Source organism: Corapipo altera, unplaced genomic scaffold (assembly GCF_003945725.1).
Source record: "Corapipo altera isolate COAL_440 unplaced genomic scaffold, ASM394572v1 2c, whole genome shotgun sequence".
NCBI lineage: Eukaryota > Metazoa > Chordata > Aves > Passeriformes > Pipridae > Corapipo > Corapipo altera.
Window position 1 is genome coordinate 2806058 of NW_020884923.1, and position 20158 is coordinate 2826215.

General features: G+C 41.2%; 2 protein-coding genes across 4 annotated transcripts in view; both read left to right on the plus strand.

Moving 5' to 3' along the window:
* Positions 1-757, plus strand: part of ACTN2 (actinin alpha 2) — a 68944-nt gene extending 68187 nt beyond the window's left edge. The window contains exon 21 of the mRNA XM_027657265.1: positions 363-757. Within this exon, the coding sequence (XP_027513066.1) occupies positions 363-521 (159 nt within the window). The 3' untranslated portion in view covers positions 522-757. The remainder of the gene's footprint in view (positions 1-362) is intronic.
* A 12938-nt stretch (positions 758-13695) lies between these two features.
* Positions 13696-20158, plus strand: part of MTR (5-methyltetrahydrofolate-homocysteine methyltransferase) — a 47777-nt gene continuing 41314 nt past the window's right edge. Inside the window, exons 1-2 of one of the 3 annotated variants that reach the window (XM_027657268.1) lie at positions 13696-13737; positions 19396-19607. In XM_027657268.1, coding sequence (XP_027513069.1) covers positions 13716-13737; positions 19396-19607 — 234 coding nt within the window. In that variant the 5' untranslated portion in view covers positions 13696-13715. Of the gene's footprint in view, positions 13738-15741; positions 18014-19395; positions 19608-20158 lie in introns of those variants that run through there. The other 2 variants (XM_027657271.1, XM_027657270.1) reach the window with 2 other exon arrangements.

A 20158-nucleotide genomic window follows, 5' to 3' on the forward strand; every position in this document is an offset into this window, starting at 1 on the left:
GAAACTAACAGGAACCATCTGTGTCTGTCCTGTCACTGCAGAAGGGGCAGTAGTGCACTTCTGAGATTCGGACTATGTCGGGATGAGCTGTATCAATAGCAGCCTACCCGTGGCTGCACAGTGCTTGGTAGCTAATGTGCACAGTCACATACCCCAAGACTGCATTTTGACCTAATCAGTTTGTTGGTAGACTTGTCCACTTCAACTCATAATTAGGGATGGAATTTACCAGGGAAAATATCTGGTCTCAGAAAAATAGGCAGGATGTCCAAATTTATTAGTCACAGCTACAGAAAAAAAATAAATATATTGTGTCTTTGAAGAATACATACTGAATTTGTCAATGCTTTTCCCCTTCCCAGCCTTATATCCTGGCAGATGAGTTGCGCCGAGAACTGCCTCCTGAGCAGGCTCAGTACTGCATCAAGAGAATGCCTCCGTACACCGGCCCAGGCTCTGTTCCTGGGGCTCTGGATTACACCTCTTTTTCATCAGCACTGTACGGAGAGAGCGACCTCTGATTCTGTAATTGGCCTCATTCATGGTAGACACTAAAAATACCCACCTTATTGCCCAGATTGCTTCTCAAAAGCTTTGACAAGCTGATTTAAAAACAAGTTTTACAAACACAGTAGGGTACCGTCAGTGTAAAGTGCTAGTAACTAACTGGTGTATACTGAAGTGTGCAGCACGCTAGATATCTGCCTTGTTGGTTTTAGGTTGTCTGTCCTATACGATGCTAGAAAATATATTAAAATATATTTAAAAAAATCTCAAGATAATAACTTTGAAAATATCCATTCAGAAAATAGAATGTAAAACATAAGAACATTGAAACTCACAAAATATTGATCCATTTTCAAAATGTTTCAATGCCATATGCGCTTCTTTTACAATGTTCCTACAAGTATGTTAGAAGTCACGCTTTTTTCTTTTGTAGAGCAATACTATTTTCCTCTCATGATTTCTGATTTTGTATGCTTCTACCGGTGGAATTTAATAAAATATTAAAATGCAGTATTTCAGGGAAGAAATATAACAACTAAGTAAACTACTTAATTACAAAAATAATCCAGAATGCTATGCTTTTGTCACAAAGGATTGTAATATAGGGGGGAAAAGCTGATTAAATTGCAGATTTAGAGTTCTGTAAGCAGTACTTTTCTTTTAGGCCTTTAACTTTTACAGCTGAGGGAGTACAACTTTTATAATCAGAAATAAGAAGGAAGCTAATTTCATATGATCTGTTCTGTTTTGAAACCCTCATTCTTGTCTGTGTTGGACAGTATTTGTTTCTCAGTATAAGAATGCATTATTATATGTATTAGTGGGCAACATTCATCTCTATCCTGCATATTGCAAACTCCCATCTGAGCAAATGTAGTGTGGTTGTCTTGCAGCTTTAACTGTTCACTGCAAAAAATTCAGTTTGTCTTCTACTGCGTCACAGGCTGTTCTGTCTGCATTCTGCTCCTGTGTGCTAGTTGTTTACTGTTCTTTTTCCATCTTGAGAAATCATAGAGAAGTAAAAGCAGTAACTTTTTTACTTGAATCCTACTGACACTGAGGAAATGCAATGTAATAAAAAAAACCCATTTACAAATGGTGAAGTGAGCTGTGCAGCTCAGTGCTATTAAAGCAATGATGTGCCTATTAAATAAAGTCTGCTTTTCAAAACCTTATGAGACTCTGTCATTGTCAATTATCTAGTGGTTCCCTCTAAGAACTGGAAACATTTCTGAACATCAAAGGAGTTTTCAGATGCTAAAAGTTCAAAAAAGTATGTTGTGCATTTCAATACATTGTGTTTCCATGAACAACAATCGCTATGTGCTGCAGGGACAGGTATGGTTTCATGAAGAAAGGTGGATCTCAGAATGAGTGGGAGAGTTTCTATTTAGGTCACCTGAGCACAAATGTCCATAGCTTGTTAGACTCCAAGCTTACGTTGATTTCCATGAGACTTAGGCACTAATGCTTTTGAAGATGTTGGCCTTAACTTTCCTGTATCTCCCTTTTTCCTCATGCAAAAAAGCAGATGTTAAGTATTCAGTGGTGCTTTCACTGGCCTTTGTTTGGAAATCTAAGGATGGCAAACATTAAAAATCTGTGTGTCATTTCAGTGCTAAAGTAGGCACCTGCAGGTAAGGTGCATGGAGTGAGAGCAATTTCAAAACAATCCCGGAGGAGACAGGCAATGATCAAATACCTCTTCCTCCTCCACCTTGTGTTCAAAGGCCAGCAGAGGACTTACTAGGGCTAGGATTGTATCTCCTACAGTGCATGTGCAGCCTTGCACACAGCCATAAGTTGCTACTGCCACGGCTGATACTGCCATGATGCAGGGCTGTTTCTTTCTGTGATGACAGTGCCTGTACAAACTAAGTCAGGAAACTCTGCCTTAAAGCAATGCCATTTCCAGCTAAATGGCTGCTGAACAGACTGAATCCTAGTAAAAAATAACTCTATATATCTCTCACTGTCACAGTTTAATGCAACTGGAAGAATAAAACACTGAGCTTCCAAATGCGGCACAAAAGCAAAATCTCAGTGCTACAGGCAGGATTATGCTAAAAGCTGACAGAGAGACAGTTTATATCTGACACTTCCAACATGTGTTGTTCATGTTCTCTACCTGCTAATTTTTATATTGTGATATTATTCCTATTTTTGATAGTATGGAAGGGACTTCTAAACTCCTCCTTTAGCTAAATATTCTGTTGATCAAAGCATATGAGAGAAAATGTTATCAGCAGCAAGAGAAAAAGACTTTTGCAAATCAATTTTTTCAATCCTATATCAAGTTTCTAGTTTCTAAAGTAGAGTCAAAAGAACCAGTATCAGAGAGCTGCAGGGATTAATTATCTATCCATACTTGTCTAAAAATGTTATACCATATTAATATGCCTTTCATGTAAAATGAAGAAGTGTCATAAAGTGATTTCTTCCATCAATATAAGTAAACTATGTTATTTTACCCTACAGAGGGTAAACCTCAAGGTTCTTTAAAATATTCTGTGGTCACTTTCTGGGGCTATGGGTTTTACAGAGAGATTTCCTTTTCCTCTAAGGCTCCATTTTCAGGAGATGGCATTTGTATATTTCTTCAGGATCACTCTTCACACTAGGAATCAATGCAATGGTGTTTTCTATTTACTCGATTCTGGCAGCAAACTAGTTTTACTACAAAGAAGTCCAGTAACTGAGTTCAGGGTAATGGGTGTGCCAACCACAGGGGCCAAATCAAGGCTCAAAGGGTGAAGGTACATCATTATTTTGAGGATCATGTGAATGAAGGTTATAGAATAACTTACAATTCAAAAAGTCAGTAACGTTTTAAGTTGCCTTAATGACTGTAACACAGATAATGTCTTCTGTGACTTTACATGGACAAAACAGTTCTTTGAAAACCTTCCTGTCAAGATAATCTTGATTTTGTAGTTATAATTTTCAGATAGTGATTTTAGAAAGGTGCTGATGCATTTAGAAATCTGGTCTCAGCTCTATGTTACCTTTATACTTCCTTTCTTTGTACATAGTTTCCAATGTTGCTTTTCTTACTCACTGACCACAAAAGGTTTGGAGCAGAACCGCTCCTAGCAGCTTGTATTTTCATCAGAGAACATCCTGTTGTTCAGTTTCCCTATTCTTGGAGGAGACCATGATCCTTTATTCAGGTTATTCATGGATTTGGATGGTAAGCAGTTTTCTTTCTCAGCTTAAATAGCTTGTGGTTGAGAGAATTCTGGAAGGAAGTAATTGTTCAATTATTGCTAGTGTATGAACAGTCCATTAGGAGCATGTTTCCAGCACTGTAATGGTATCAATATTTTTGGTGGGCTTCTACAAACAGTTCCAGTAATATTTAAATAATAATACCTGTTCATTACCCGTGTCCCTCTTCCCCAGGTTTTATGGTTAACAACCTGTGCACTTATTTGCTTGTGCATCAGTCTATCTTCTGCTTATGTTGAGAGGGCATTTTATTTGAGAAGCCACTTCAGCAGTGTTAAGTCTGCATTATAGATAGTTGTTTGCTAGTATGTTCTGGTGAGATTTCTACTTGTTTCAGACCAAATATTTTTATCTAGGAAAACTGACTGTTCTAAGCTGGATTTTATTTCATATTAGTCTCTTTTTAAAATATGTAATTCCTTTCTAATTTTAAGCCAAGTTGTGGGCTGCCACCACAAAGGACAAGTCTGTCTCCACTTTTTCCATGATCCTGTTTATTTATAAATAGAACAGTTCCCATGTCTAGTTACCATGCTGGCTGGGAATACATATCTAGGGTGCTTAGAATGGTAGATTATCCCCTTGAGCAGCAGCCTATATTTACATTACCTTAAAGTGATTGGGTAACTGTGGAATTAGGGGCCTAGCCACCCACTTTCACTGAAATGCCTTTATTATTCACAACAAAAGAACATTTATGTGCAGACAACAAAGCTTGAGCCAGTATGTGGAGTGCTACTAATCTCCCTCATTAATCAAGTGTTATATTAAACAATAAGCCCAGTCTTTTCCATATATGATCTTGACCAGGATTTCATATACTAATCTTAAAAAGAAAATCCTCTGCCAATTCGCTAGGTTTTGGGAAATGTCATTAGCATTTGTAATACTGCTTTGCACAAATTTGATTATCAGCATATTGCTTTAATTACTTGGAAATCAAATATATTGGATGAATGTCCTAAGAGGATAAAAGTCCTGAGGCTATTTTAACACGCCACTATCCCTCAATTATTTGCACCTGGCTGTTCTGTTTCAAAACCTGGCTGCTTTATTTGGCCTTAACTCATGGAAACTTTCTTCCTTTCAGGACACCTGTTAATACTCCAAGTGAAAAATGCCCTTGAGCGTTGTCCTTGGGAAGAGTGGTTATCTTATGTGCTCTCCTGAGCTGGAGCCTTCCAGCTGCATAAGGGATACTTGTGTCAGAAGCCCAGGTATAGAAGAGCTCTCTTGGCTCAAACACTGAAGGTCCCGTTTCAGGTTTTAGCTAATCTGCTGATAAGACTAAAAGAAATATTTACATAAGTTGCCAGCAAGTTTGGCCTTGATTTGAATGGAACTGTCAAGACAGGCACACCAAATTAATGTAATTAAAAAGAAAAAAAAAGTTCCACAGAAAAGCATAGAATGGCTGTATCAAACACCTTGTTCAGACTTGTATCCTGGCCCTGGCCATTACCAACAGGAGGAATAATGGAAAAATGTAAAAGCGAGACAGCGTGTGGCCATGTGTGCCCAAAAAGTCTCTGAGCTGCCAGTAATTTGTGGATCATGAACTTGTGGAACACTGCACACTGATGCCAAAATTTAGTCTGTTTTTCTGATAAAGTAATATTTCCTCTGAGAGCTTTTTGTATTCCTCTCAGTGGGACCTACTGCATCTATAAATTCTCCAGCAGGCTATTGGATATGCTTGAAAAAAACATTTACTGGTCTTTCTTTTATCTTTTGCAAACGGCTCTTCAAAGTCTTTTTGACTTCCCTGATTATCTGTTTATACTTTACCTGCCAGGATTAATAATCTTATTTTCCTCATATGGACATGGTGCCAGCTTTCTGAAGGATGCTTGCAAAATGCAGGCAATCCAAAAGAGAAGAAATCCTATGTCCCATGAAATAAACCCCAGTCCCAGTTTTAACAAACTCTTTAGCAAAGCTATTTAAATGAAAATCAGACACCCAGTCATGTTTGTTGGGTGCCCAGATGAGTGTGATGAACATGTACAAGAGACACAATGCTGTCAGACACTACATCCCTGAGGTCCTATCTACTGCCACTGTCATTAAACCAAAGACACAGAATTTAATATTGTGAGGCATGCTGAATAACAGTCTTGCTGTTATTTGTGCATTACCTAGGGACAACACTCCATGGCAGCTCTAACTTTTAGTGTTGTTATTTGCTAATGGAAGGTGACAAGGCTTGATTTGCCACAGCAAACTGGCAAGCACCCATATTGTCCGGCAAACACTTTTGCCACTTGGAAATAATAATTGTCTCATTATCTGAAGTGACTTGTGGAAGAAGGGGCTGAAATGTCAGTATTTTGATCTTTAAATAAAAATGTACAAATATCATTACAGTCTTTAGCCACTGTATTATATTTAAGTTTTTCCCCATTTTTCACTTGACTATAGTTGCATATGCACTTGTAAGAGGCTGAAATTATGCTTGTGGCAAATACACAAATGTAAACGTATATAAAAAAAGACAACATTTTTAACACTTTTCATTCTTTTTCTTAACAATCAAACATTTCTATCAATCAAATAAAACATTTCTATCAGCCATCTAAACTTAAGAAGACTGCCCAATAGCATTCGAAATTATATATTTTGGTTATGGTTGTGCAAAACCTCTCCTTCCATAAAAAAATGAATAACTGGCTTTTTAATATTATTTGAGCATGAAAAACTAAAACCATTCATTTATGATTGATCCCATCTGACTACCCTAACACTCTGCCTCTTCTGAGCGCTTGGGAAGATTTTTCTATAAGACTCATTGTTTCTTCAAGCCAGACCACAAACACAGGTGGCCCAAGTGGCTTTATTTGCAAAGAACAACTGGAATGGCTATAATGAAATAAATATTCTACTGAAGTCCTTTTGGAATAGCTCCTTATGGCAATACCCTGTTCAGGGTCCCTACTCCCTTTTATGGTGGTGGCCTTTGACCAAAGCGTTGCTCTGCAGACAGGATTGCCTTTAGCAGTGGCCATTCCTTTGGCTTTTCTGAGAAGGCACCTCCCTTCCTGCCAGCCTTACTATCTCTTTGCAGATTCCTTTGCCTTCTAACTCAGTCACCAGCCCTTGTCTGCCACTGCCCTTTTCCTGCTTTTAACAACAGTCCTTTCAAGCTTAAATGTTTCTGACTGGAGATGTTAACTTAAATCTAGTTTAATGATCTCAAGGCTATCTTGAATCGGATTTTAATGGGAGACACTTTATTTCTGCTTGATCAGAATGCAGTTGATTTGTACTAAGGCAATAAATGAAGTACTATTCCATTTGTTTTTATTTAGTATCTTTCAGCTTTACCTGCTACTCCAGGAGTGCTTATTAGACCCTTCAATAGACAGGAGTGATAGTATGCCTCTCCAGCCACCAGCTACATATTGAAAGACATTTGTATACCACATGAAAATTTAAGATATAAACCACAGATTATTCCACCACCACCTTCTGGCATCAAAATCCAGGGGCTTGCAGTGAGTTTAGCTCTACACAATAAAGAGGGGAGGGACAGGAGACTTTAGCCTGATTAACCTATTCCCCAGCTTGTACCCTCTTCATACCCTCCTGGTGGCTTTGTCAGCTCCCGATGTCCCTGCCCTGCCAGGATGTAGAAATGCAAATAGGAGAGAAGAGGAGGATACTACACAGTATTTTCATGCGCCAGAATATACAGGGAGACTCAGATCTACTTTCTCTTGCAACCCTCTAATGGTACCTACAAGCTCAAGTCACTGATATGAGGGGTTGTACAGCGTATAAAGACTGCTCCTGATCCAAGAAACAGTTGGGAAATTTATCTGGAAAATGCTAATGGGATGTAGCAATGCTAATAGATACTTCTGAGGACTTGTCAGCAGATCTTAAATTGCTTAACGTATTTCAGGCTTTACAAGTGTAAAGGCCCAAAACTAAGTCTTTGTCTCTTGACTAGACAAAAAAAAGAGATGTCAAAAAAACCCAAAGGGAATAATTGTAGGCTACAGAAGAAACTTTTCACTTCCAAGTTGAAAGGTTGACCAAAAATAAGACCTGATTGGTATAAGTAATGAACAGGGTGGAAATATTAGGCCTTTAGGATGAAAAAGTATACTCGGGGCATATTTTTTTTAGTGTAAATATATGTTACTGATAACTAAGGAAGGACTCCGCCCTAAGGCAGTGTTCCCTCTCAGTGTCTCTTGTTCATGCTCTTGCTAGTGCTTGCAGATGTAAGAGGCTGCTTCTTCCTCACAATTCAATTCCTGAAGCTTGGGCAAGATTTAAAACCAACATCATCTCCGAGTGTTTCTTCATTTCTTCATTCACATTCACACACAAGACTTTCAGCGTTAATTTTTTTTTCTGTCTGGTAAGTTTATATCATTATGCCACTTGCATATTTCTTTCATTTAATATGTTGATTTGAATAGTCATTGTTAATATTTCCAGCAAAAACAGTTCTTTTGAAGGATTCGTATTTCTGGAAGTGGTTCCTTTAACTTGTTTCCTAGCTCATGTCTGGGACTTAAATCCTTGCTGCTGTTTCCTTGCTCCTGGCCTCACCAGCTTACTTCTCCCCTCTATTTCTGCTCATCTGCCTAGAATGAATTGTTTGCCTGGGTGGAGATAGCATTGCTCAAACCCCTCTGAAGAACAGGGAGATGGTGATTGCCTGTAGAAAGGGTAGGGAAAATGTCACTGCTACATCTGTGGTCATATGCAGTTTCCACGAAGTGTTGAAAACCAGCAGGTTAGACTTTAAAACAAACTGAATGAATGGTACAGTTTTGAAGTCCTTTGAAGGAAAGAGAATTGCCTATAAAACATGCTTTTCTAGCAGATTGTTGATGACATACAGGATTGTTTGTATGTGTAAATTAGAGAAAGCTGAGGATCTTCCAAGGTATTTTACACAGAAGGATTCTCAGTGCTCTTGCAAAAGTGTCTTACAAGGTTTGCTGTTCAATGAAAGAATGCGATATAACAGAGGCTGCTCACTCCCTGGGATGGAGTCATGCCTGACAGCCGGAGGCACTGCTGGAAGCTCTCCAGGGCCACTCACACATCATATGACCTGCACATGTCCCTCTTCTCTGCCCTGTTGTGCTGTGTCTGTGCTACCAGGATGCAGATGGCTGCACTACTTGGCTATCTGTGTACTTTTCATTGTTCACCTTTCCAAGTTGGCTAAACCTTCTACAGTCCTTCTTATTAGACACATTTTCATAGATCTCAAGCTGTGTTGAACACAAACTGATGTCCTTGCCAGGAGGAGTGTAATCCCATTTATAGTTCACAGGCAGCAAGAGTATGCCTAGGGCTTGTGCTCTGACAGTCCCCCTCAGCTGCTTGTGTCTGTATCTCTGAGCTCATCTATCTACTGGTACAGCCCTAAGAACACCATCAGGTTCCAACTGCCCTCAGCAGCTACATATCAGACCTCCACCCCTGCACCTCCCATCCATTAGCATTTAGCTCAGGCCTCCTTTGCTTGAGCTATGTTGTGTGAACATATTGTCTAATCTATAATCTCCTGCCAATGGATTGTTTAGTGATCAGTGGAATGTGGGCTGAACCTGGTAGCATTGACAGACCTGCTCTTCTGTTTTGGCTAAGGCAGGATGGCCTCATTGCCTGTGAGGTTACTGCTCCCACCTGATGTGCCATGACCCTCACACCTACTCTGTCACCAAGGCTCTTCAGCTCTCCTTCACTGAGACCTGCAGCCTTGACTGGTTTTATGATGCACTGTCTGTTGGATGCAGAACTTCATGCCTGCATGAAATGGCCTGCTCTAGGCCCTCAGCTTGTACATGCCTGGCAACATAAGCAAGAAGTTCTGCCAGCAAGAAATAGAACAGGAGGTACCTTCAGAAACCTGTTTCCATAACCACTCTGGACTCATCCAGGGCAGATGTTGTCCTGCCCTGGGCAGGGGCAGTGCAGCTCAGACTTCATTCAGTTGATCTAATGGGGAGAAAGAAACCAAAATTCTTATGCACATCTACGACAAAACATTTTCTTATTCTCTGAGCTCAATGTTGAGCAGCAGACACCAACAGCACAACACTGCCAACAGTTTCTGGTGCTGTGATATATGATTTTGAGCAGAACTGAACAACATGGATGGTGACTGGCTCTCCAGGGAACACTGCCCTGGCACCCAACCACCTCTGAGCCCCCCCGAACTCTCAAGGGGGGGCCAATTTCAACCTATGACAGTAGATTAAATTTGTTGGTATTCCTCTGAGCTATGCATCTTAATCAGGCTATTTTGGGATTTGGAGTATGCTTAGAATTGATCTTGAAACACTCAGCTTTCTTTTGGTTTCTCGTAACATTTTGATTCTGGAAGAAAAGTGTTAAGATCATAATTGGGTTTAAATGGAAGAGATAATTTGTATTTGGATCATAAAAAAATCACCCTCTACAAAATTATTAAAAAGAAATAGTAATTCTTAAGCTTAGAGGAAATTCTGAAAATAAAATAAAAAACACATAGTGTAACTTAGTCAGCCAAAACAGGGCAAGAATCCAGCTGCAGCAAAACAGCACAAGTGGTAAGTGACCAGAGTGTCCAAGAGCTGTGCTCTGAAATCACATTAATCTGTTTTCTTCTTCAGACTTTGGCATGGAGTTGTGAATGCTTTGCTTGTATATAATTCTCTGAAATACGACTGTTCTTTAGTAACATGAATAATCCTCCTGTTCTTGTTAAAATAAGGATTACTTATGTGAATAACCCATGGGAACTGCATCCTTAGGAATAAAGGTAGATAATATGGGAATGAAAGACATATTTTTGTAATTAATATTATGGAGATATTTAAAACACAACCCAAAAAGCTGAAAGAGTGGGCTAAACCCCTGTGTTTGGTCTTACACATGCATAAGGTGAATATGCTATTTAACTACATGGGTGTACAAGTAGAGTAACGAACTGGTGAAACAAATCCTCGGCACGGAAAAAAAAATTAAAATACGAAGATGGCTTTGTTTGCTTCAAATGCTAGCTGGTTTTAAAAGATCTGTGAGTTTCGCTGTGTGTGTGTGAGGAGTTGGGGAAAGTGGTGTTTTGAAAATACCTTCAAATATACTTGAAATACCAGGACTTGGTCTCACGTAAAGATTTTTAATTTTTTTTGCTAAGGATATTAATTTGGATTTAATCTTGTTGCAAGTAAGAAGTTGTTAGCTTTACTGAACCACCACTTATAACCACCTTCAGCAACCCAGACTCTCACCATGATGACAGATGTTTGCATGAGTGAAACCATGTCTGCATCTGGTGTTTAAATAGGACTAATTCCCAACAATGTTAAGGTCAGGTTCCTCACACATGGGAATGCTGGCATCTTTGTGTTCTCCCTTGCTTTACTCCATTGCTCTGCAACTCTAAGGTGCTCCTGGTATTGCTTTAAACATATTAAATGTATTTTGACAGCCTAATTTAGCAAAATAAGAACAATGGTCTGTATGACAAAGAAAAAGCACTTTTCAAGCTTCAGGGCATGCTCACTGCAAATCCTTGAACGTTTCCTGCAAATGCACCATGTATTAGAGATTCTCAAAGAAACAGCTCAAAAATTTTGGTAACTGCAGGTGTGTGTCAGCCTCAGGGTAGGGATATGCTCCAGGTTTCAAGCACTGTGCAATACTGTCAGCATTGAAACTAAACCAAGGAAAGGGACGTGAGATTCTCTAACATTGCAAAACAGTTTCAGGTTGAAGTTCTGTGTTGATACTTCTTTGTTGGACTGTCTGGTTTGACGAACACTACCTTTAACCACTCATTCCTCTTCCCTTCAGCCTCTCGAGTGTATCTTGCTTCTGTGTCAGCTCTGCAGACCATTCTGCTGCAGATGAACTGGATCAGAGACCTGTTTCCACTGAAAACTGACCTTTACAGAAGAATTGTGGTCAAGCAAAAGAATGGAAATAAGTAGGATGGCACAGGGTGGAATCTGGGACTGACTTTTCATAGCACTGCACAGTCAAACTGGTTCACTCTGGTTGTGAAACTGCAAAGGAAATGGGACATCTGAAATGAACCTTTTCAAAAGCACCTTCAGATTTTCAGCATTTTTTTTTTTCCCCACTGACCTACTTTGCAGCAGTTACACAAACAACCGCATCAGCAAACGCAAGGACGTGCTGAGCTGTGGTACAAAGATCTGTCACCACAAAGCAACTGTGGAGACAGCGAGCTTTTTAACCTGAATTGCTGCCAGAGGAAATTTTCATAGTGTTATGTGGCATGACAAAAAGGTTGGAAGCTGTCCAGAAGTCAAGCAAGGAAATACACACCCTAAAATCTCACAATGAATGGTTCTCAAATCATTGTCCATCTCTGTAATATAAGCAAATTACGTTTAAAAGGGATGAAATCAAGAACTCTCTAGGAGTACCTAACTTTTGCTTCTGTTTAGTGTATTCGACGTCTGTTGTTAGGCTTTTAAAGACTGCATTTCCAGATTACCACATCTTACACTGGAATTTTGCAGTGGGAGCTCAAGCTGACCACTGCAATGGTTTGCTGACAGGCAAGGTCTGCTCTCCAACGTCTCCTGTCATTCAAAACCAGAGCATGGCCTCTACAACTGAAGTTGGACTATCGTCTAGTTAATTTGTGGGCTGCCTGTATTTTTTTTGAAAATGAATTAGGCATATACATTGTTTAAACAAATTTTCAATATTTTTGTACACTTAAATCACTATTGGCCAAAGTGACAGTTGATTATAAAAGTTCCTAGATCACATTGTACTCAAAGACTTTGTAACCACTGTTTCTGTGTCTCAAAAGAAAATTCAAGAATAAATATTTAGCCTCCAGGAATCATCTACACTAACGGCTTTTAATTAATTTTGAGTCCCCTAAAGACTTTCCGGGGAAAATGCGGAAGCCATTATTAAGTAGCAACCCATATTCTGAGCTGATAGAAGGCTCTACTGTTGCCCCACAGAGCTGACGCCCAGGTGCCTGAAGGAGGGAAGCAACCTCCATTCATTCCTGTTAACACAGAACCAGCGGTCCCTGCATCTTCACCTGGACCATTTGCTTTGCTTGCTTAAGTTATTACAGTGCAATAATATTGCAAGCAAAACAGGAAAGGCTGGTCAATAACCCATTTTACAGACTCCCTTCTTTTCCCATTTTGATTACTTAACTCGTTTAAATGACAATGCTCTTCATGTTTATTACTGGCACTTGCATTACTAACATGAAATGAGAGCAATGGTTATCCCCTTGAGCTGTTCTGACTCTTGGCAAGCACACATTCACTACACGGTGTCGTGATTGCAAGGCCGCTCTGCAACTCTGGCAGGCATTTCTTTCTTTTAAAAGGTGAGTCCTCATATAAGAAGCTGAAAGGATGTATCACCAGAAGAGAAACTCCTGTGTCAAAATGAGGCACATTTCGTTTTGTTCGACTGTCAAGCAAACTGTGCTTTAATTTGCTTAAATCCTTTAGTGTAAACTTGTTTCCAGGTTTACATGCCAGTAACACGGATCCATACACCGCTGCCAAGTCCGACTTCCAGTTTATGTAAGGCATATTTACGTTTCCTCTCAACACTACATTTGCCTATAATTGCAGCACATTTGTCGCTTGCGTTCGAAAGAATTATTCCCCTACAGCGCATCCCCGCCCTACTTCTCCCTCAAGATGAGGAACAGTTCATCTTGTTGATCCAAAATCATCCCCCCGGGGCCATCTAAAGCTGTGTCGGCACGTAGCACTAGGTGAGTTATCCGCAGACCAGACTCCGGTCTGTGTCTGTGTGTCTGTGTGTCTGTCTGTGTCTATGTGTCTGTCTGTGTCTCTGTCTGTGCGTCTGTCTGTGTGCGCGTGACAGGCGGACCACGCTCCCCTCGGGCCAAGAGCAGCGCGCGCTTCCTGCCCGCGCTCGGGGCGGAGCTCGCGCGTCACGGGCTGCGCGCGGGCCCCGCGGCCGCGGGCGGTGACGTCTCGGCAGCGATGGCGCCCACGGGGCCGCCCGGTAACGGCTGCGAGCGCCAGGCGCGCGGGGGCGGGGGGGGGGTGGTGGAAATGGCGGCGGCGCCGGGCGGTGCGGTGTGTGAGGGTGCGGTGGGCGCGCCCTCCTTCCGGCTTCTGGGGGTGCCCGCGGCTCGGTGCAGGCGGGGGCGGCACTTATGCATCGCTTGTAACCTTTGCAGAAGCCGCTTGTGGCGAGTCGGTGTTGGCAGTGAGCGAGTGCTCTTGTTGGCGGAGCCCCCGGCCCTGAGCCGGGCCCTTGGAGCAGCTGCGCCCTGCCAGGAACGGGTCGGGAGGTACCGCAGGGATACCCGCACCGCCCTGTCCGCCGACACAGTTATGTCGAGAAAATAAAAACCGGAGCTCGGTAGTAGGGACTGGGTGTCCACCAGCTGCTCCGGGGCTCTAAGCCAAAAGTGTCGTTTCGCGGGTTGAACAGAAGTCCTGTAAGGATAAGTAAGGGAGAATAGGTAAAGTTGCAGCTGCTGATTATCGTTGTTGGTATTTCGAAATGGACAGCTCCGTCAGTGGCAGCTTTCAGTAGTGCTGCTGCCTGAAGAGATCCCAAGCACTTTCCTTTTTAATATTTCGGAGGGAGTGCCTGCTGCTGAGCCTGTACTTTGCTCGGGATTGCATCCCTTGGCTTGTCGAACAGGCCTGCACCGGCACCGACTCCGTACTCAGCTTTTGTGGTCTGAGGCTTTTCCAGGTTCCTCTGGCAAAGATGATGGTGTTGACCTGCCCTGCCGTTTCTCCCATGTCATTTGGGGTCAAGCCATGACTGTCTTGCTGCAGAATGGAATGGGTTTGGCTGAAATGGGAGATATGGGAAGGTATTTCAGCAGCACCTGGAGAAGTGGTGGCAGTTGAAGAGAAGTTCTGTGTAGATGGAAGCAAAAATTGTGTGCTGGGGATGTTTGCGGAGCCCCACTGAGCAGGCACAAGGCAGTAGGTAATGGTGTGTTCATCTGGCAGTGATACAAAGGACCTGCATTCAGGGGTGGGCCATCGGGAAGCTGAGCACAGTGCTTCTCCCTAGCCTTTCAGGGGCAGTGCATGCCACAAAGAAAGGCTGTGCTGATCTGGAAGAAGATTTGTTTCCTGGTGATTCCTGCCTGTAATGAGTATCTGTTGTGAACAGTTTAATGTCAGAAGATGGACAGTTGTGGTTATAACACAGGGAGCATGGTTTTTGCGTGTTTGGCTAGAGATAGTGGACACAACAGAACTGTTATACTAAGAATTTGGTGACTTTAGTGGTAGTTGTTTGCCTTTCAAGCTAACTTTGTAAATACATTGGCTGTAGAGGTATCTTGTCTGTCTGTTATTTTAAGACCTGAATGGTTCTGAAGGCAAGTGCCAACACAGAAGATGTTCGCAAGGTGCACACAGGTGCCCAAGGTGAAGTGGTAAAATCCAATGCTTCTCTCTTTGGATAGACTGGGTAACAAATAACTTAGCAATGGGGTGCTGCTGCCCAGTGTTGCAGAGGACCTATGTGCCATCCTTTGCTACAGTTCATGAAACTCTTACTGTTGCCTGAGGGCACTCAGTGGAAGAAGATTTAATTAATTAAACAGCAAATAATGCTGAGGTTATCATGAGCTGCCTGTGGCAGACTGATAGCAAGAGCATCCTTTCTAGCCACTGTGTAGTGATTTTTTTGAATGATGGGCAAACTCGTGCTTGGAGCTGGTATGGTGCAACGCTGGTTTGTTGAATTAGAATGTGCAAATGTGGAATGGCCCTGTTGCCCTATAAGACAGGAGCTGGTCAGCCTAGGAAATAGGGGGTACTAAGTGCCTATCCCTCCATGTGGTTCTTCAATTTGTGTTCTTGCACATTAACGTGATGAAAAGGCTTTAGCACTGTCACAGCTAGGCCAATCCTCTATAAAAGTTTTGCAAGAAACTTGTAGTCCTTTATTCCCTTCCAAGTACTTGTATACCAGACTGTTTTATACTAAGAATAAATGGAAGTGCATAAATAATTATTTATGCACTTATGGAAGTGCATAAATAATAAAAAAGCAACACCTTTGAGAATCAACACCTTTTGAGAATCATTTCAGGCATCAGAAAAATGTATTTTTGAGGAATTTGCAACCTTTGAAGTCCTGTTTCTTGTGGAGAACATGCATTTATCCCTTTAATTTTTCATATATGGCCTGTGTATCATTGGATCAGGATAAGGAGATGAATGAACATCATCTACCGTGCTCCTTGACTGTTTAATTGCTATGTTTTGAAAAATGGAAGGTTACATGCAGTTGTGCAAAGTTTATAATTGTTAGTGAATGACCGTAGGGGTGAAAAGCTTTACCAGAGACACCTTGTGCGCTATGCAAATTTACTTGGAAAGATCTACAAGGAGTAAAAGTTCTTGTAGCTCAGATAATTTTCTTTTGCAGATGAGTAATCCCCTTGTTCATGTGATCTCAAGCCAGAGCACTTACCTTGGGAAAGTGAAGCAGGGTTCTGTATCCCACTGACTTTCAGGCCAGTGCTGTTGGGACGTTTTTGTTCATTTGGTATGATCTGCTGTTTGGTATGGTTCCAGCCCTAGAGCACTCTGTGTTGTATTTTAAGTTTCAGAAGAGTGTAAAATCAAGGTAATTGGTCCTAGGTCCTGTTATTTTTAATCGTTTTTTTGCCTCAGCAAAGGTAGAATCAGGGTTTGTAAACAAAAACAACAAAAAACCAAAAGGCTGACCTGATTTTTCCCAATTTAGGAATTTCTCCAGACCTTTTTTCATTCGTTTTGTAACAAACTCTTGCACCTTGTTTGCTGGAGAGGGGAATTACGTGAGTTGAATGTTGAATTAAGATGATGGTGTGCTTTTTTGCAGACCTGACTCCCAGCCTCCTCCCTGCTTCCTCCCTGCTTTTCTTCCAAGGGCAGAGTTCAGCACTTCCTAGCATGGCTTTATGAATCAATCTTCTTTGAATTCTGGGGTGTTTTTTGACCTGTCTGTAGACTTAGTTTCCGACTTGAAAACTGTATCATAAGTGTGCCAGAGCACGACTCAAGTAGTGCAGGCTCCTGACGGAAGAAGAGTGGAGTGTTATCTATAGCAAGGACAAGTAATTTGAGTTTTGGTTAGCTTGGAGCTATGCCATCCATCTGTAAAACATAGGCTCTGCATATCTCTGGTGCTGATGGCTGCCTTCATGATTCCTGCCCTATTTCCTGCAGCTTTTTGAGATGCTGATGAAGAAGCACAGGTTTGGGAAACTTCTAAGTTTGCAGTGATGAGGCAGAGATCTGTGCTCCTGTGAGCAGAAAACCATGCACCAAAGCAGGATCCGTTCAGCAAGGCAAGCTGTAGAGAAAGCAGAATGGACTAGATGAGGTGCAGGATTACAACCAAAGGGTAGATCTTTGCTTCCCTGTGTCTATGAGAAGATAGTTAGGAAGCATGTAGGTAAAAGGAATAGAAGCCTCTAGAAAGCAGGACTTGTTCTGGGAGGGCTCTGATAGCCCATCTCAGCTGCAGCTCTCGAGGCCAAGGAGTTGACTTAAAAGGCTCATTAAAGCAGCAGCAAGCTCTAATGTATGTGTGTGTCTCATCGGGCTGTAGCTCTTGCAAAGCACGAGTTATGCGCCATGGGAGCCTGCATTGCAGACCTGCTTTGAGATATGATTTTTTGTGTCTTGCTTCTAAAAGCCTTTAGCTCAAGGACCAATTTTATTTTCATGAATAATTTGATGGTTTAACGTGAGTAGGTTTAAGCTCTTGTGTAAGAACCTGCTGAGCCTGCCTGTGTGGTGTTAAAACTTTCAACTTGAAATGAGGGTGGCTTGCTTTTTAGTATTTTAATCTCCCTTCAAATGCTTCATATTTGTTAGAGAGCAAATTTTGTTTGGCTTCTCTTCATGCTGAGACTTTATCTGATTTAGAGCTGTTTTCCAGAGTATTGGTATACATGTAACCTTGTAATGCTTTCCTCTTAGCCTCAGCTTCTCTTCATCACATTGTTTTTTAACCGTACTGTTGCCAAAACAGAAGTTGCATTGCAAGAATGCAAAAAGAAAAAAGTCAAATCAGTTAGCATTTGCCAGTGATTTTTAAGTACTGCTGTGTGCAGTACTAGGTTGTACTTAAGTTGTAATGAGATATAAGGATATTTTTGTGCCTCAGAAATCATTAGTTTTTTACAAGGCTTTTGGTGATAGTTCATAACCAGAAAGCAATACAGGTCTTTACTTAGAGTCAGCCCAAGCTGAATGAAGGAGACAGATAAAGAATAGCACATCATTCATCTACGTGTTTGTGAAAGGTAAGTGGGGTCCTACTCTTGTAGTTTGGGTTTTTGATAAAGAGGCTGTTTGATTATTTTGTGATATGTACAGCCTTATCAATGCCTGTAAGTATCTGAAGGGAAGGTGCCAAGAGGGTGGAGCCAGGCTCTTCTGGATGGTGCTGAGCAGTAAGACAAGAGGCAACAGGCAGAAACTGATGAATGGGAAGTTCCATCTGAATATGAGTAATAACGTCCATACTGTGTGAGTAAGTGTGCACTGGAACAGGTTGCCCAGAGAGGTTGTGGAGTCTCCCTCACTGGTCATAGTCAAGAACTGTCTGAATGCAATCCTGTGCCACGTGCTCTAGGATTACCTTGTTTGAGCAAGGAGGTTGGACCAGATGACCCACTGTGGTCCCTTCCAGTCTGACCCACTAAGTGATTCTGTATGTGTGTCTTTATTCTGAAATGATTCTGTGTATGTTCTAAAGAGGAAAAGTGGAATTACTTTTGTCGTGGTCTTGTTTTCTTTTTTTGTAGTTGGTTGGGTTTTTTTGTTTTATTGTTTGGTTTTGGTTGGTTGCTTGCTTGCTTGGGATTTTTTATGCCTCTGATTATAGTTCTGACTTTTTCTCTAATGTTTGGAATGGTCTTTGATTGGGATCTTGAAGCATTATAGTACTGTATCTTCATTCCTAATGATAGCGCTGAAATTTCTACAGTTTTCTGTTTCAGTCATGGTTAGATTTACCCTGTCAAGTATCTTGTAATTAGCATGTGATTTGCCTGCTTTGTTTTCTTCTGGCTTTTTTGTGGAGGAGAAAAATGTCTTGCTATGTTTGTGCAAAAGAATGTAAAGCCTGGCTGTTATCTGTTGGTGTATCTTGGCGTTTGCCACGTTGTTATTTGGGACTCGAGTGAATTTGAGACTCAGTTGAATTGTTTTTGCTTGTTCAGTTTATTTCTCTTTTTCTGTCATTAGACAATTAAAGTAGGTGTGGTTCTTTTTTAATGAAGTTTAGTAATTTCTGGTTTGCACTTGCATAGCACAGTCTGGTGTCTGTACCAAAGAGCAGCTCTGTGTTGCTACTCAAATGTTGCTCTGGTGGAAGTTTATATAGAGAGTTTGAGGTATGCCCTTGTGAACTTTTGATAATAATTTTATCTGTTGTTGATTGTGTACAGGTGACTGTACTTAAGTAAAGGACCAATTGGGTTTAATTCTATTTAGATAGATGCAGCTGTTGCCTGACGTCAGGTTATTGGAACTGTAGGTGAAGTAAACCAATTACTTCTGATTTCAGTAGAGGATTAGTTATTTTATTCCATTTCTCGAATGGGAAGAGCTCAAATTGCGCAAGTGTATAGATAGAGCATTTCAGAACTACTTAAATATTTGGTTAATTTTCTTACAACAGATCCCCAGAAAAGTGTGGAAGATGAAATTGAATCCATTCTGCAGGAGCGAATAATGGTTTTGGATGGAGGCATGGGGACCATGATTCAGCAACGTGCCCTGTCAGAAGAGGATTTCCGAGGGCATGAGTTTAAAGATCATTCCAGGCCTTTAAAAGGCAATAATGACCTTCTTAGTATAACTCAACCTGATATAATCTGTGACATACACAAGGTAGGTGGTTCTGATTTCTGTCTCTTGACAAGAGAAGGAGGGAGAATTTGGCCTCTGTGCTCCCCTTTTCCATACCACAGGCTACTGGCTCTCCTGCGTCTGTTGGGAATAGGGAAGAGAGTGCTAGGTAACCATGCGAAAAAGAATGAGCAGATTTGACTGTTCTGGTTGTGTGAGCATAGCATTCGTGTCTTGGTTCCTGATGTCACCCAGGCAGTGCTGTTTTTAAATCCCTTTTTGACTTATGTCCCTAATGTATTTCTATTAATTGTAGATTCTGTTTTATTTCATTTTTATTTCCTTTTCTTCTCCTCAGCCAGCGCTAGAAATGCATCTAACTAGGACATATCTGAATTCTAGATGCATTTCTATAATTGTGTATTAAAGAGCTGTTAAATGTGGCAGCCTGAAGGCCTCTCCATGGTTAATGAATGTATGGGCTTCCTAATGAGTATACGTGCTTCCGTATTCTTGGGTTTTCCCTAGAATGCTAATGTGTGGCCCAGAGGATAAAACAGTCTAAACTGCTGATGATTAGGAGTTTGCAAACA